This window comes from Saccopteryx bilineata, chromosome 2 (assembly GCF_036850765.1).
Source record: "Saccopteryx bilineata isolate mSacBil1 chromosome 2, mSacBil1_pri_phased_curated, whole genome shotgun sequence".
In the NCBI taxonomy this organism is placed as follows: domain Eukaryota; kingdom Metazoa; phylum Chordata; class Mammalia; order Chiroptera; family Emballonuridae; genus Saccopteryx; species Saccopteryx bilineata.
In genome coordinates this window covers 115,957,615-115,972,842 of record NC_089491.1, presented here as the reverse complement: position 1 = coordinate 115,972,842, position 15,228 = coordinate 115,957,615, and the positions used below count along the sequence as shown (strand labels likewise).

The 15,228-nt window shown below is 52.0% G+C and overlaps 1 protein-coding gene across 5 annotated transcripts in view; it reads right to left on the bottom strand.

The window, feature by feature from the left end:
* The window catches only part of TEAD4 (TEA domain transcription factor 4), an 83,888-nt gene that overhangs the window by 15,870 nt on the left and 52,790 nt on the right, over positions 1 to 15,228 (bottom strand). For 4 of the 5 annotated variants that reach the window (XM_066257698.1, XM_066257695.1, XM_066257697.1 and 1 more), the window contains 7 exons: positions 14,795 to 14,859; positions 14,256 to 14,318; positions 9,389 to 9,517; positions 8,296 to 8,339; positions 7,729 to 7,784; positions 5,320 to 5,459; positions 4,039 to 4,212 (listed from right to left, as the gene is read on the bottom strand). In XM_066257698.1, the coding sequence (XP_066113795.1) occupies positions 4,039 to 4,212; positions 5,320 to 5,459; positions 7,729 to 7,784; positions 8,296 to 8,339; positions 9,389 to 9,517; positions 14,256 to 14,318; positions 14,795 to 14,859 (671 nt within the window). The remainder of the gene's footprint in view (positions 1 to 4,038; positions 4,213 to 5,319; positions 5,460 to 7,728; positions 7,785 to 8,295; positions 8,340 to 9,388; positions 9,518 to 14,255; positions 14,319 to 14,794; positions 14,860 to 15,228) is intronic. The other variant, XM_066257696.1, reaches the window with a different exon arrangement.

The following is a 15,228-nucleotide window of genomic DNA, read 5'->3' as shown; positions in this document are numbered from 1 at the left end:
CAGCCCTGGGCTGCCTCCCTCCACACTTACTCTTCATGAAAGAGAAATCAACCATTTATTGATGCCACTGTTACTTTGGCTTTTATGTAACTTGCCCTCAGGTAGATGCACACTTAACTAATTCAGAAAAATTAGAAGAAAAAGTTAAGGAAATCTCTAAGCAAATGGGTTTGAAAAGACATAAATAAATATCAGAGTGTGAGTCCAGGAGATCCAATATCAGACAAATAGGGGTTCATGGAAAAGAAGAGATAAAAAGGAGAGAAAGAACATACCAACAAAATAATACAAGTACATTTCCTAAAATTAAGAGACACTAGCCTCATGATTAAAAGCGCCTACCAAGTGCCTGACTCAAAAATAGTAAGTAAAACAACACCCCCCTCAAAGCACATCAATGTGAAATTCAAGAACATAAGGGATAAAGAAGAAACGTAAAACTTCTAGAGACCAAAAAAAATAAAAAAACAAACAACAAAACAAACCTCCCAAACAAGTTACACAACAAAAAATAGAGAATTAGAATGCTACCCAACTATGCCTGTTAGAAGACAATAAAGTAATGCATTAAAAAAGGATTATTGCAATCATTTCTCTTGAAAATGATTTATGATCTAGATTTTGTACCCAGCAGATCTATCAATCAGGTACAAAAGCTGACATTGTAAACAAAGACTTAGAACATTTATCTGTTAGGATTTCTTTCCTTAGGAAGGATAGAGAATGTGTCCCAGTAAATGAAGGGGACACCAAATCAGAGAGAAATGCGAGATAGAAGAAACTGCAGATTCAGCCTAGGAGAGCTTCAATAAAAAGGGTCTCAGGATGACAACAGGCCTGGAGAACAACCAGTTAAACTGGTACAGAACAGAGATATTCAGGGCAAAGACCTCTATGAGAAAGGGGGAACTGATCAATTATCTGAAAGATTCGAACATTTGGGAAAAATTTTATTTTATTTGGTAATTATAATGAAGCAATTGTAAAATTTTAATAATGGTTTATGTAAAATGTGCCAATAAGAAAGTCATTAATTTGTAGAAATACACAAAAAAAACCTGTATTAAAAATAAAATTAGCCCTGGTCAGTTGGCTCAGTGAATAGAGCATTGGCCTGACATATAGATGTCCTGGGTTTGACTCCCGATCAGGGCACACAAGAGAAACAACCATCTGCTTCTCTCCCCCTCCTTCTCCACCTTCTCTCCCTCTTCTCCTCCCACAGCCAATGGCTTGACTGGTTTCAGTGGAGGCCCCAGGCGCTGAGGCTAGCTAATTGGTCCCAAGATGTCAGCCTCGGGTACTAAAAGTCAGCCTCGGGTACTAAAAGTAGCTCTGTGGATTCGAGCATCAGCCCCAGATGGAGGTTGCCAGGTGAATTCTGGTCAGGGTGCATGCAGGAGTCTGTCTCACTATCTCCCCTCGTCTCACTTAAAAAAAATTTAAAAATTAAAAAAAATTTAAAAAGTTAATCACAAAATACTTCCTGGCTCTTCTGGTGGTCAACATACATTGTCAAAAATGTAAATATTTTATTGTTTTGACTAAATTATATAACTTATTACATAGGATAATATTGGAATGATGAAGAAAAAAATGGTATAACACAGCTAATTTTTTTCTACCATAAGGATAAATGTCTTAGTCATGATATCAAGGTATGAAAGTATAAACATATTATTTACAACTAAGGAATTAAAAGCCAGAATAAACAGCAAAAATTTATAGCGACTGTCTCTGGGGATTGGGACTGGGGTTGGGGAGGAATGGGGCAAGAATCTGATGTTTCAATTACAAGTCTTTTGGTATTAATTCATAACATACCTATGAGCATGCACTGATCTCCTCCCTCCCTCCTTTCCTTCCTGTTTATTTTATTGATTTTAGAGAGAAGAAGGAGAGAGTCAGAGAGAAGCAGGAACACTGACCCGTTCCTGTGTGTGCCCTGACCGGGGGTGGCACTGGCAGCCTCTGTGGCTTTGGGATGGTGCTCTAACCAACTGAGCTATCAGGCCAGAGCTGATTTAATTTTCCCATTGATTGACAGAGAGAGAGACAGAGAGGAAAGGACAGAGGGAGAGAGAGAGGAAGGGGAGAGAGAGAAAAGCATCAACTCATTGTTCTACTTATTTGTTCTACTTAGTTGTGTACTCACTGATTGCTTCTCATAAGTGCCCTGACCAGGGATTGAACCTGCAACCTCAGTGTGCCAGGATGCCACTTTATCCACTGAGCCACCTCTCCAGGGCTGAACATACACTGATTTAAAAATAAGATAAAAATGAAAGAAACTATTACCTGTTTTTCATCCCAGGATAGATTAGAACCCAAATTATTTGTGTGTGTGTGCGTGTGTGTGTGTGTGTGTCAGAGACAGAGAGGGACAGAGAGACAGAAAGGGAGAGAGATGAGAAGCATCAATTCTTTGTTGCAGCACCTTAGTTGTTCATTGATTGATTTCTCATATGCGCCTTGACCGTGGGGCTACAGCAGACCAAGTGACCTCTTGGATCGAGCCAGTGACCTTGGGCTCAAGCTGGTGAGCCTTGCTCAAACCAGATGAGCCTGCGCTCAAGCTAGAGACCTTGGGGTTTTGAACCTGGGTCCTCCGCATCCCAGTCCGACGCTCTATCCACTGTGCCACCACCTGGCCGGGCAAAAGCCAAAACTTTTGTGTGACCAGGACATCCCAGGATCTAACTCACCTCTGCAGTTTTATTTTCTATTATTCCCTCTCATACACCTATACCCGTAACTTTCTCCTCTGGAGCCCACTTCCTTATGCCTCCACCAGGCTGTAACAGCCTTTCCCCATCTCTGCCTAATAGATCTTGCCCACCACTAAAGGCCCAGGTCCAACTGCCATCCTGCTCACAGAACAAGCTGTCTTTCAGAGTGCAAAAACTAAGCGTCTCAGAGACCAGAGGCCTTGGGTCTCAGTTCCAGCACTTGCCTCTTCTGGGGAAAGCCAGCTGCACGGGTTTGGTTGTGAATAAAAGCTAGTCTAAGAACCCTAGCCAGGGGTCTGTAAGCCACCTAGAAATAAATGTATATAAAATTTTGTGTGACTAAGCCTATTTCTAGGAAAAGTAAAGCTTTCAGATAATCAACTCTAATCAGAGTAAGAATCCCTGAGCTGTCTCCTGGGTGTTAATAAGGGTGCTAGGGAGAGGAATGTGGGAGGAGCCACCCGGCCTGGTGTCAACGCTCTGAAACTATTCAAAGGCCACAATCACAGACCAGAAGGATTTCCTATACTTGTTACTGCTGGCTTAGTTCGCACTTGTCTGCCTCTTCCCTGCATCCCTTCTGGGTGTGTATTCTACCCCCTGGAAAATAAGCTTCCAGAGCAGGCATTAATTATGCCTCCTAGTTTTAGAGAAGACATTTTGAAAGGAGGAAACTCTACCCACCTGTCCAGGAGCAAGGTGAGGAGGGCAGCAGAGACCAAGTCTATAGGCTAAGCTGTTTATAAGTTGAGTATTTCTTTTGGGATAACCTTTCCTAATCCCCTAGTGCACTGCTCCAAGCCTGTCCTTGGAGATGAGCTTTTAAGGACCAACTGCCTTGCTCCAGGCCCTGAAACCAACTCATGTGATGCCATCCAAAGACTCAGGTAACTCAGGGTCCAGGTTCAGTCTCCACCTATCCCTCAGTATCCCCTAAGTCTTCCTACAATACTCAGCCTCCTTAAGGCAGTACTTGTTTCCAGCCAGGACTGCTATTACCACAGATCAGAAAAGGGCCTTGAAAAAAAAAAGAAAGAAAGCCTGTGGTCAAGGCACATATGAGAAAGAAATTAATGAACAACTAAGGTGTCGCAACCAGAAAAGGGCCTTGTACTACTAGCCCAGCTCTCTGGCCCCACTGGCCTGGCTCCCAGTCTCAGCCACCGCTGCTTGCTCCTCCCCTTCGCACTGGGCCCCTCCTCCCCAGATGTCGACCATGGCAAGGGCACCGTATGCCACCTCTTCCCCTTTCCTCCTCACTCACATTGATGTGCTGGGGGTAGGAAGGAAGAGTCTATCGAAAGCTTACCCAGAACTTCACGAGAAAAAAGGCATTAGAAGGTCCCCGTTCAAAGAGCTCCTTGAGTCCACCCTTTTTCTCCGGGAACTTGTCATAGATCTGGCGGATGTCCACAGCTTCGAGGTAGGGGTCACTGTAGCTTGGGCTCGACTGGCCGATGTGTACGAATAGGTGCTTGTTGTACTGTGGAGAGAACAGCTGGTCTGAGGGAGGCGGAGGGTCAGCAGGGCAGACAGAATGGACCAGAGCTCAGATCTCAGTCACGTGACTGAGTAATGTCACGTGAGCAAATAATGTCAGCTCCCTGGACCTCAGTTTCTCTACCAGTAAAATGGAGACAATGAAAACATTGAATGTAAGGCAAAACTGATGGTATAAAGCATCTGGACGCAGCGCCTAGCACCTAACAGGTGTTCAACAGATTTTAGTTGTTGTTATTCTTAGTCCTGCCTGTCACGAAATGTCTCCAGGCATCTTTTTCTATCTCTGGGCCTCTGTTATTTCATCTGTGAGGTCAGACCACTGACCTAGATGAGGTGTGTTCAAACTGTGCTCCACCCTTAAAGACAGGGGTTGGGCACCTCTGTTGTTACAACAAAACAAAATCTACTTTTGTTGTGCACACTGGGATTCTGAGTAAGAGCTTGATAGATTAATGGGTTCTTGAGTTAAAAACAAGTTTGGAAATGTCTAAGTGAAATGGCCTGTGAATCTCTGTCGGACCAGATGTCTCCAAGTGCTGCTTTGACCTTTGCAGGTAACGCTGGTCACCGAGGAACCAAGACACTGAAGGGGACGGGGTGGGGGCTGGGCTCTGCTCCCAGCCTGCCTCCCAGGGATGGGGGTCAGACACAGCGGGCTCCTCAGAGACACAGGGGAAGGATGGACCAACCCAGGGTGGGGCTGGGATGAGCAGCTCTAGACTGAGCGGTGGCTGGGTCAGGAGGAGAGAGAACAGGAGGAAAAAACAGAGGTAAAGGGGCAGGAAAGGGGAAGGCTGAGAGATGGGAAAGGGACAAAGAAACCACAGGGAGCTTTGGGACTGGAGCTTCAGAGACACAGGGAGAGACCGAAGGTGAAGGAAAGAAGAGGGAAGTGGCTTGAGAAACGAAAGGAAAAGGGGAGATGGGTTCAAGGGAAGGAAAGGTTGTAAAGGAATGCAGAACCTAAGTTAGAGCCCAAAGTGGAATGGGGCAGAAGGGCTGGGCGAGAAGGCCCGAAGCGGATGGAACAAGAGCTGGAGAAGCGAGGGAGCTCCAGGGCGAGTGTGGCCCACAGAGGAGGACCTACCGTGTCAGGGTCTTGCTGCTGCTCCAGGAAGGCAGAGAACTCCAGCATCCAGAGCTTGGAGCTGGCCACGCTGCGGCCCTGCCATGGGGGCGCTGGGGGTGCTGAGGGTGATGGGGCGGGTCCTGCCGGAGACTCAAACCCTGCAGGGAGCAGGAGAGGCACATGGGAGCCTGCTCGCACACGCCCTCCCTGCACACACCCTCTGTGAGGACCCCAGGCCCACCCGTGGGACCTGTGCTGGCAAGACAATCTCCTGTCTCCCCGAGGGAGGCTCTAACAGGGGCAGCGGAGGGGAGTGCAGAGCACTGGCTAGCGAGTCCAGGAGAAGCCCTGGCAGGGAGGGCTCAGCCGGTACAACTCAGTCCCCTCAGCCCCACACAGAACTACACTCAAGGGAGGCTGCACGCAGCCGGGGGCCTGATATCTACTGGCTGAAAGGACTTCTACAGCCGGCTCCACTGGGTTCTCACCTTCAAGGAGCTTCTGTCCAGTGGGGAGCTGACCAGACAAGTCATTAATTACAGTAACATAGGCCCCACAAGAAAAGAAAGTTTCCAGTTTGGTTCACTGCTGTCTCTCCAGCACCCAAAACAGAGCCTGGCCCAGAAAAGGAACTCTGATACAGGTTTGCTGATAAAAGAAGTCATGAATGGGATGAAATTTGACAAGGGATGCACTCAGCACCAAGAGGAGCCCCTGGTCCAATCTGGGGATGATCGGAAAAGTTTCCTCCAAAGAAGGCGATGCTTGAAAGAAGTTACGAAGCAGAAGTAGACAGCAGCAGGGGAAGCCAGGGGCAGGGCAAGGCATTCTGAGCAGAGGACACAGCAGAGGCAAAGACCTGGAGGCTGTGAGGAGTTCTGTGAGTTTGGAGCCTCAGGTCTGCGGCAGAAATGGAGAGAAGGGCGGTGTGCACCAGTGGCAGGCAGCAAGTATGAATTTTGGCCTGAGAGTTCAGGAGAGTGACAGACCTTAAGCAGGGCAGTGACATGCTCAGATCCTCATTTCTGAAAGATCTGTTCTGGCCTGGAGGAAGGACAGGCAGGGCTGAGGCAGACCTGAAGCACAGTCGCTGTGGGACCTGAACTGAAGCAGTGCGGCAGAGCGAAGAGGAGGGGACACAGTGGGGACAGGAAGCGAGCTGAAGCCCAGGCCTTGGTGACTGAGGGAACAGAGAGCAGTGAGGCCAACCTCTCGCTGAGCCCAGTGTCCCAGGCAGGGAGTCTGATGAACGCAGGCCCCATGTGCTCAGGGTGGAGGAAGGAGCATCCGTAGTCAGAGGGATGGGTGGGGACGTTGCTGGACAGACACGTTAGCCTGTGCTTACTGTACGAGCTGAGTTACTCATTTGTGCAAGCACTGCTTACTGAGGAACTGCTGAGTGCCGGACGGGATAGAGTACACTGAGGGCACGGACCGATTGGTTGGTCACACTGCCCTGACACAGAGTTGACCACAGTCAGGAGCTAGGTGGGGGGGAGTGCACAGTGTGCTCAGGCGCCAACAGCAGGGAGCCTACTCTGGGAGAGAACAGGGCAGAGGAACAGTAGGGAGGGGAGCCTGCGCCAGAGCCCGGAGGCAGGCAGGGATGGTGCTGGGGAATGAAGAAGGGGAGGGAGAGGAGGAGGGCGAGGTTCACAGAAGAACACGGTCAGTCCCACCAGTGTAGACTGACTGTCTCCTGAAGGCACCAGAGAGACATCAGAGGGTTTTACGCCTCGAAGCAACATGGTGAGTTAAAAAGACCGCTAGGTGAATGACGGTGAAGAGAAGGGACTGGAAGCCAACTGGATAAGAGGCTGCTGCAGGAATCGAGGCGACATCTAGGAAGGCCTGAGCCAACACAGGGGCCAGTGAGGTGAGGCCAGGAGAGGGCGGACTGCCCGGGGCTGGGAGAAAGCAGAGCTGAGGAGCCTGGACGGCAGCAGGCGGCTCTCAGAGCAGGAAGGGCAGCCCAGGATGTGGGCAGGGTCATTCCCCAAGCCAGAAACGGTGCTGAAGGGCTGGGACCCGTCTGGCCTGCAGAGTGGAAAACACTAAGGGATGCTCATGAGAAAGAGGCAAGGACAAAGCGGGTCCCCTGAGCAGCCCCAGGCCTATTCCTCCGCTAACAGGGTTTCCTTCTCCGGGCTGAGAAGTCTGAAGGAATCCAGGGTCACCAAGAGGGAGGCCTTCTCAGCAGCCAACGTATATGGGGGCACACATGCAGCACTCGGGGGTGGCGGGGGAACAGCTGCATGGGGACAGGCGCTGCCCTTTAAACTGCGTGTGCCCCCGGAAGCCTGAGCCAGGCTGGGAGAGACCGCAGGCAAGCCGAGGGGCAGGGGGCGTCCGGCTGCCATGCGCCCAGGGCTTGGGGGCAGCAGCTACAGGGGAGTGACGGGTGAGGAGCTGTGCCTGCCGACCCACCTGGCAGAGGCAGCGAAGGCTGGACAGTGTAGGTTTGTTGAGAGAAAGGTTTCACACTGCGGGAGACAGGAGAGAGGAGGTGTAAGCTTTGGGCAGGCTGCAGCCCCGGAGCCTCGAGCAGTGTCCATCGCTATCTGTGTGGCTGGCCCTGGTGGTCTGGTCATCAGGGGCCTTGGTGGGCTTTGGTCTCCCACTTCCTTCCTGCCCACTCCCTCAGGTTTTATGGTTGATCCACAAAAGCAGCGTGTCGACTATAAAATCCACACTTCCCATCCCGCCCTCCCAGGTCAGCTGAGCCCTGGTTCTGAGCCTACTTCCCTTGGGTCCCAAGCTCTGGCCCTGCAGCACCATGGACAGACTGGTGTGTTGGCAAATGCCACCCCAGGTGTCTACAACGTAGCCTGAGCTGCTGCCTGACAGCAGCAGAGCCTGATCCCCAAGCTCAAGGTCGTAGTAAAATGTGGGCCCAGACTGCAGCCCTGTCCCACCCTGGGGCCAAGCATCCACATCGTAAGTTTACGGACTCAAGTTCAGGTCAGGGAGCAACTGGTTGCAGGCCATACTCACTCATGGGATGTTCCGGCTTGGCCTGGCAAAGCTCCTTGCCAAAACTGAGGAGGCAAAGAGCACAGAGTCAGCATAGCCCACGTGCCTGAGGGCCTGGTGTGGGGAGACAGTGCAGTGGTCTCCGCAGCAGCCTGGACCAGAACTTGGCAGGGAGAGAGTTACTTGGCTACAGCAGAGTCCCAACGTGTATCTCAAGGAATTCTAGCCTCTGGCCATGCTCTGTTGACGTGGTGTTCCACAGGAGAAACACCCCGTTCGGTAAACAGCATCTTGTATTCCTCGATTAGGGACAGGCCCACAATGCAGAGCAGCAAGTGAGGCTCCCAACAGTCCTCGAGTCAGGAAACTGATTTAGTTCTAAGTGCCCCAAACTTACGCACCGAATCACTTTGTGTCATATCTACCTAAACGTTCTGTGGACGAGTGCTCCCTGGAAAGCCCTTTGAGAAGATGCTAGACAAGAGCTTCAGCAAGCACAGAACAGGGACTGTCACTGCCCTGAGGGCAACTTCTGAAGACCCATTTAGTCCCTACAGCCAAGAAAACCCTGTGAAGACACAGCCCTGAAAAGGAGGAGCCTTTCTGGACGATTCCAAAAGTGTAACCAACTTGGCCATGGCCCAGACGCCAGTTCTTAGGCCGAAACATTTAAAATTCGCACAGGGGTTTGTTTGCAGACACGAGCCCTCCAGCGAGGAGGAGGGCAGTGTTGAGCAACTGCGGGAGCAGCAGGGGGAGGGACACTCCAGGTCAGGCTGGCGCTACACCAGAGCCTCAGCTTCAGCCCCTGTCCCTGGGACCTCAGCTTCCCCCTCTGTAAATTCCACCCTTCCTGGGTGGTCAGCTAATGGGGGCAGCATATCCCGTGTGTAGGTCTGCTGTGTCCCCAGGAAGGGGGTTCCAATACCAGCTGAGCTGAGCTGTGACCCAGCATGTCTGTCGGTCCTTGGTCCCTCCTTCCCCCTGACTCTCCTGGCCTGAGAGGACTCAAGTGAGAGAAATGTGGTCTGGCCAGTGCTCTGGTTCTGCAGAAGGGGGAGGAGCGAGAAGGAGAGGGCTGGTTTGGCCTCTGGCGCCAGGCAGCCCCACTTACCCCTGAGACTGCTGGGCAGCCAGGGCCCCGGGCGAGGGCCATTTTACTGTGGAAGGCTGTGGCGGAGATGATCTGGGCGGACGACATGGCAGCCATGCTCTGCAGGGCCTTGTCCTTAGCTGCCTGATCCTGGGGGAAGACAGCAGGAGGGACACCCTCAGCAGTGGTCGCCCCGGCAGGCTGAGGTAAGGGCAGGGAGGGCCTGTGGTCAGGGAGGCTGTCCCACTGTCAGTGGCCACAGCCCTGGACTAGGCCCCAGGGGACCAGGCTTATGTCCTTGCAATCTATTACTTTGTTTTGTGACTTTGAGCAAGTCACGTGGTTTCCTGAACCAATTTCTTTCTCATCTGTCCAAGAAGCATAATACTAGCCCTGCCTATTTGATCACCACTTACAGAGACTTTGGAGACCATCTGCTAGATCATATCTTTCAATTTACTAACCACAGGGACACCTTGAAAACAGGGACCTTGTATTTATTTATTTTCCAGACCAAAAAGCAATTTGTTATTCAAGTATAGTTGGCATACAATCGTATCTTAATTTCAGGTGTACAAAATAGTGATTTGACATTTATATACCTTACGATATCATCTCCACACTAAGCCTACTAACCATGTGTTGCAATACACAGTTATCACAATACTGTTGACTATGTTCACTGTGCCGTACACTGCATCGCTGTGGTTGATTGACTTGATAACCCTTTCACCCATTCCCCACCCCCACCCCTCTGGTGACACCAGTTGAGATCAGGAACTTTTTCATCCTTGCTCACCTCCACAACACTGGTGGCTCAGACAGCACCCAGCTCATGGCAGATTGTACATCATTACCTGTCGGATCCCCCTTGAATGTGCAGGAGGGCCATCTTTGGTCACACGGACTGTTGGGAGTCATGGACAGTCTCTTGTGACCCTACCTGTCTCAGTTCTGCCCTGTGGGTCTCCCCTGCATGGCAGAACTCTCTACCTTTTACAGATAAGAGTACAAACACTAGCTGTCTGCCCTCCACGGGTCCAACTTGAAGAACGGATTCGCCTTACCCAGGCTCTGAACAAAAAAGCACTCATGACACTGTTAATAATTATAACAGTATTGCCTGGATGGTGGTGCTGCAATGGATAGAGCATTGGCCTGGGACACTGAGGTCCCCAGTTCAAAATGCGCCAAGAGTGCCGGCATCGATACGATCCCAAGGTCACTGGTTTGAGCCCCCTCACCCACCCAAGTCAAGGCATGTATGAGAAGCAATCAATGAACAACCAAAGTGATACAACTATGGGTTGATGCTTCTCAAATCTCTCTCCTCCCTCACTCTCCTTGTTCCTGTCTTTCTCTCTCTCTCAAATAAATAGTATATATATTTATAAAAAATTTTAAAAAATAATAATAGCATTAATAGTTGTTTATACTTATATAAGCCTGGTTCCTATCCTGAGCACCCCCAATGAGACAACATTCTGTATTTCAAAAAGTCTAATGGGAATTGTGTCTTTGTCCAAAACAAGACCACATATATAGACTGGAATTATTCTGTGTGTGGAGCTTTACTGGGGCTGAAAAGTTGGATCATATCAACTCAAAAGCTCCAGAAATTCTGTTTTAGGAGAAAAAGAAGTATTATTTAATCCAGACCTGTCCCAAGTGATAAACAAGTTAAGATGGATAAAGGTCCATGTGACTTACGGGCGTTTCTGCACCATAATTTCACTCAGTCCTCACAGCCCCCTGAGGTAGGTATCACCATGGCCTCTCCATGCTGTTAGGCTCTAGTGGTCCAGGTAACACACCCAGCATGCCGGCACCATGTGCTTGTGGAGCCAGAACACAACAAAAGGCCCTTCCTCTCGGACCATTTATGCTCATGTGGCACGAGATGGCCCACAAAAGGTCAAGAACACTATCTCACTTTGATACTCAACATCACAGCACTCCTGTGAGGCTAGCAGGACCAGAAGGATCCCTGTTTTTTGTTTGTTTGTTTTTAATTTTTTATTTATTCATTTTAGAGAGGAGAGGGAGAGAAAGAGAGAGAGAGAGAGAGAGAGGAGAGGCAGAGAGAGAGAAGTGGGGGAGGAGCTGGAAGCATCAACTCCCATATGTGCCTTGACCAGGCAAGCCCAGGGTTTTGAACCGGCGACCTCAGCATTTCCAGGTTGACGCTTTATCCACTGTGCCACCAAAGGTCAGGCCGGATCCCTGTTTTAAGATGAAGAAACTGAGGCTCAGAGAATTTAGGTGACTAAGGTGCTGATGGTAGTGATGGTCAGCCCTGTGAGCTTGGTCCAGGGTGGCACATCAGTTCACCTCTAGACCCCTGCAGGCCCAGGGGCCTGAGTAAACAGGCGACAAGGGGTATGTCAGGATTTGACAGCATGTGTATATACCACAGAGGGCATGCGACCCCTCCCAAGTGGTGGGGAGCCAGCTAATAATCAGCATAAGGTGTGCTTCTTCCCAAGGACACCTGCACTGTGCAGAGGGAAAAGCCAAACCTGCCCCGGCCGGCCAGCCCAGGCCCCGTCCACCCAGGAGGACATGAAGGATGGCCGGCTGTACCCCAGAGAGCCTGCAGACCCTGCAGTTACAACTGATCAGAAGGCGGGAGAGCTCCACCCATGCAACTCGTACCCCTCCCTGGATAGCTGATCTACACAAGCCACTGGGCTCAGGGAACCACATCCTCGGCGGGTAGGGCAGGGGTCGAGGGAAGTGAGAAGGACATTATGGGGAGTGACATCAGTGGCCAGGCTACAGAGCCAAGGAGTCACTGAATTTTGGGGGGAGAATCTCAATACTACCTCGCTTAACCCTGTCATTACAGAAAGGGAGCCAGGGGGCCCTGGCCGGTTGGCTCAGCGGTAGAGCGTCAGCCTAGCGTGCGGAGGACCCGGGTTCGATTCCCGGCCAGGGCACACAGGAGAAGCGCCCATTTGCTTCTCCACCCCTCCGCCGCGCTTTCCCTCTCTGTCTCTCTCTTCCCCTCCCGCAGCCAAGGCTCCATTGGAGCAAAAGATGGCCCGGGCGCTGGGGATGGCTCTGTGGCCTCTGCCCCAGGCGCTAGAGTGGCTCTGGTCGCAACATGGCGACGCCCAGGATGGGCAGAGCATCGCCCCCTGGTGGGCAGAGCGTCGCCCCTGGTGGGCGTGCCGGGTGGATCCCGGTCGGGCGCATGCGGGAGTCTGTCTGACTGTCTCTCCCTGTTTCCAGCTTCAGAAAAATGAAAAAAAAAAAAAAAAAAAAAAAAGAAAGGGAGCCAGGGTGGAGCTCAAGAAGAGGCAGTGACCCGCCCAAGCTCACAGAGCACAGGACGGAGCCAGGCCAGACCAAGCCTGAAACCCGGAGGAGTTCCACCTGACCTGCTGAGACCCATCTGAGAATATGACGAAATCCTCAGACCAATCTCCACGGGGAAACACATATACATGAAAATCTGCATATTATTTAAGGGGGCTCGTGGCTCCCTTGATGTCTGTCCAGCTGTCCACTGAAGGCTGTCCCTAGGCCCCAAGTTAGAGCCCATGGACAAGGACTGGATAGGCGCCATTCCTCCGAGCAAACGTGAGCCGTACAGCCAGGCCCCGAAGGAATTACAAGTTCCCTTCGATGACTCTAAACGGAACACTGGAAAGTCTGTTCTCCATTCTGCTCCCTGCCCAGGGTCCCAGTGAGTCAGAGGCAGACCAGAGAGGGAAATGAGGGGTTAGCTGGGCTCCAGGACCCTTGCGGTGGTCTGGGGGTCCATGTGCAAGCTGGAGAGGGAGGGTCAACAGCTGAGGCCCAGCCAGCTGTCCTGTGACCAAGGGGATGGGGGACAGCTGGCTGCTGGCAGGAGGAACAGAGCTGAGCAGGCAGTGTGTGCCTTCCTGGGAGCTCCCACCCACTCACTCAGATCCTCCAGACACAGGGTCATGAACTACTAGGGCCACACAGGACCTCTGAGGCCAGCTAGTCCAGAGCTTTTAAACTGGGTTCTTAGGTACTTTTGGGCTCAAGAGCCATAGGCAGTGAGGAGTAACTAGAAGGAGGGGTCTCTGGCCTCTGGTCTGCTCCTTACCAGACTAGCGTTGACCAAAAGTAGCTCCTTTGATAACATATCGGGGTGAGATTGTGTTGGAGGGGAACAAAGGCGTTTCTACTGCTTTAAAAAGAACGTAAACTGATGGTCTTAGTCTAATGCTCCCAAATATCAGCTCTTCCTACTAAGTAGCTGGGCAGACTCTGCTGTCAACACCTTTGTGATGTGGTGCTTCCCACTAGTATTCACAAGTGGCCCTGGTCCCAGGGTCTGAGAGGCCCGAGCCCTGTGGGGAGCAGGGCTGCCCCAAGGGGAATGCTGCCAGCAGCTGGTCCTCCACAGCGGAGTCACCTGTCACTTGGCCCTCAAGGAGGGGCAGGAATTGCCATCCCCAGAGAGCAAGGCGTGGGAAGGAATTCCACCTGCTCCCACAGTAGCATCAACACCCCCGTGCCTAGCAGTGCCTTCCATGACTGCCCACCCTGCAGGCTCTGGATGATGGCACTAGCCAGGGGCTCAAAAAGGTCTTCAAGGGGTGGAGTCTAGAGGGTGACCTGCTGAGGGCACTGCCCCTGAGTGCAGGGGAGCACAGCAGAAGACTGGCCTGTGGCCCCCTGGGTACTGTGAGGCCTGGCAGTCTCACACATGGCTCAAAGGTCAAGTGTCCCTCCCCGTGTGGACAGACGTTATAGGCTGAACAGCATTTGCATTAACACCAAGAAGTACACGGCTCCATACACAGCAGTCAACCTCTGAACACCCAAGAAGGCTTTGCTCGCTGGAAAAAGAGCCCCAACTTTCTGGAAGCAGCCCCACCCTTCTTCCCACAGCTGCCATTGGCCTTACCTTTAGCTTGGCCTGGATCTCACGGGCTTTGCGACGAGCCAGCACCTGGATGTGGCTGGAGACCTATGGCAAGAAGAGAGGGCTCCTGACCCCACTTCCCAGGCGACCTGCACTCCCCATCCTGGCTCTCTGACCCTCCGCCCTCCACAGCCTCCATACACATCTGTGGACTGAATGAATAAATGGACACATGGATGAATGGAGGGAAGGTCAGTCAGTGACGGGCCCTCAGTTCTGGCTAGCCCGGCTAATCCAGAATCTGGCAGTAAATAACGTGCGGTGCGTGTGCTTTTTGTTCTGCTCTCTGGAGTCCGGGAGGAGGACTGGGAGGAGACTGCTCACTCCCCAGGAAGGTGAGGGATTTCCTCAGGCAATGGCACCAGGGACAGCAGGGAAACTTAACTGTCGGGAGACAACCCATCTGAGCCAGCCCCACGGTGGGCCCACACCTGGTCCTGAGGAGGACCTGGCCCACCTTGGGCACAGGCTGGTGCTGGGGTACCTGTCTGGGGGGCGCATGCCTGTCTCCCAGGGCCCACCTGCTTCCTGGTGCGGGTCTTCCCTGTCCGGAGCTTGATGTAGCGGGCAATCAGCTCATTTCGACCTGTAGAGACACCAAGAGCCATCAATGGGAGGGGACGGACAGAAGGCGGGCACACGAGAGGGTCTGCGATGTCCCTTCCTGCACCCTCTGCCCACCTTCAGCTGGTACTTGGGGTGAGGACTCTGCACGTGCCCTCCTGCTATCCTGGGATCCCAGGATCTCCCAGCAGCAAGAGGAAGGTGAGGCTTCACTGGGGGACTGGTGACCTGACAAAAGGAGGTGCCAGGGACACAGGCCTCCTGATGGACACACAGCTCGAGGAGCCCTCTCAGAGCCTCCCTCCTCATCCTCGCCGGCCGCCTCCTCACCTCCGCCCAGCAGCTGCCTCTGCTCCAACCTCCTCCTGGGCCTTCTGCACATTCGGGGTGT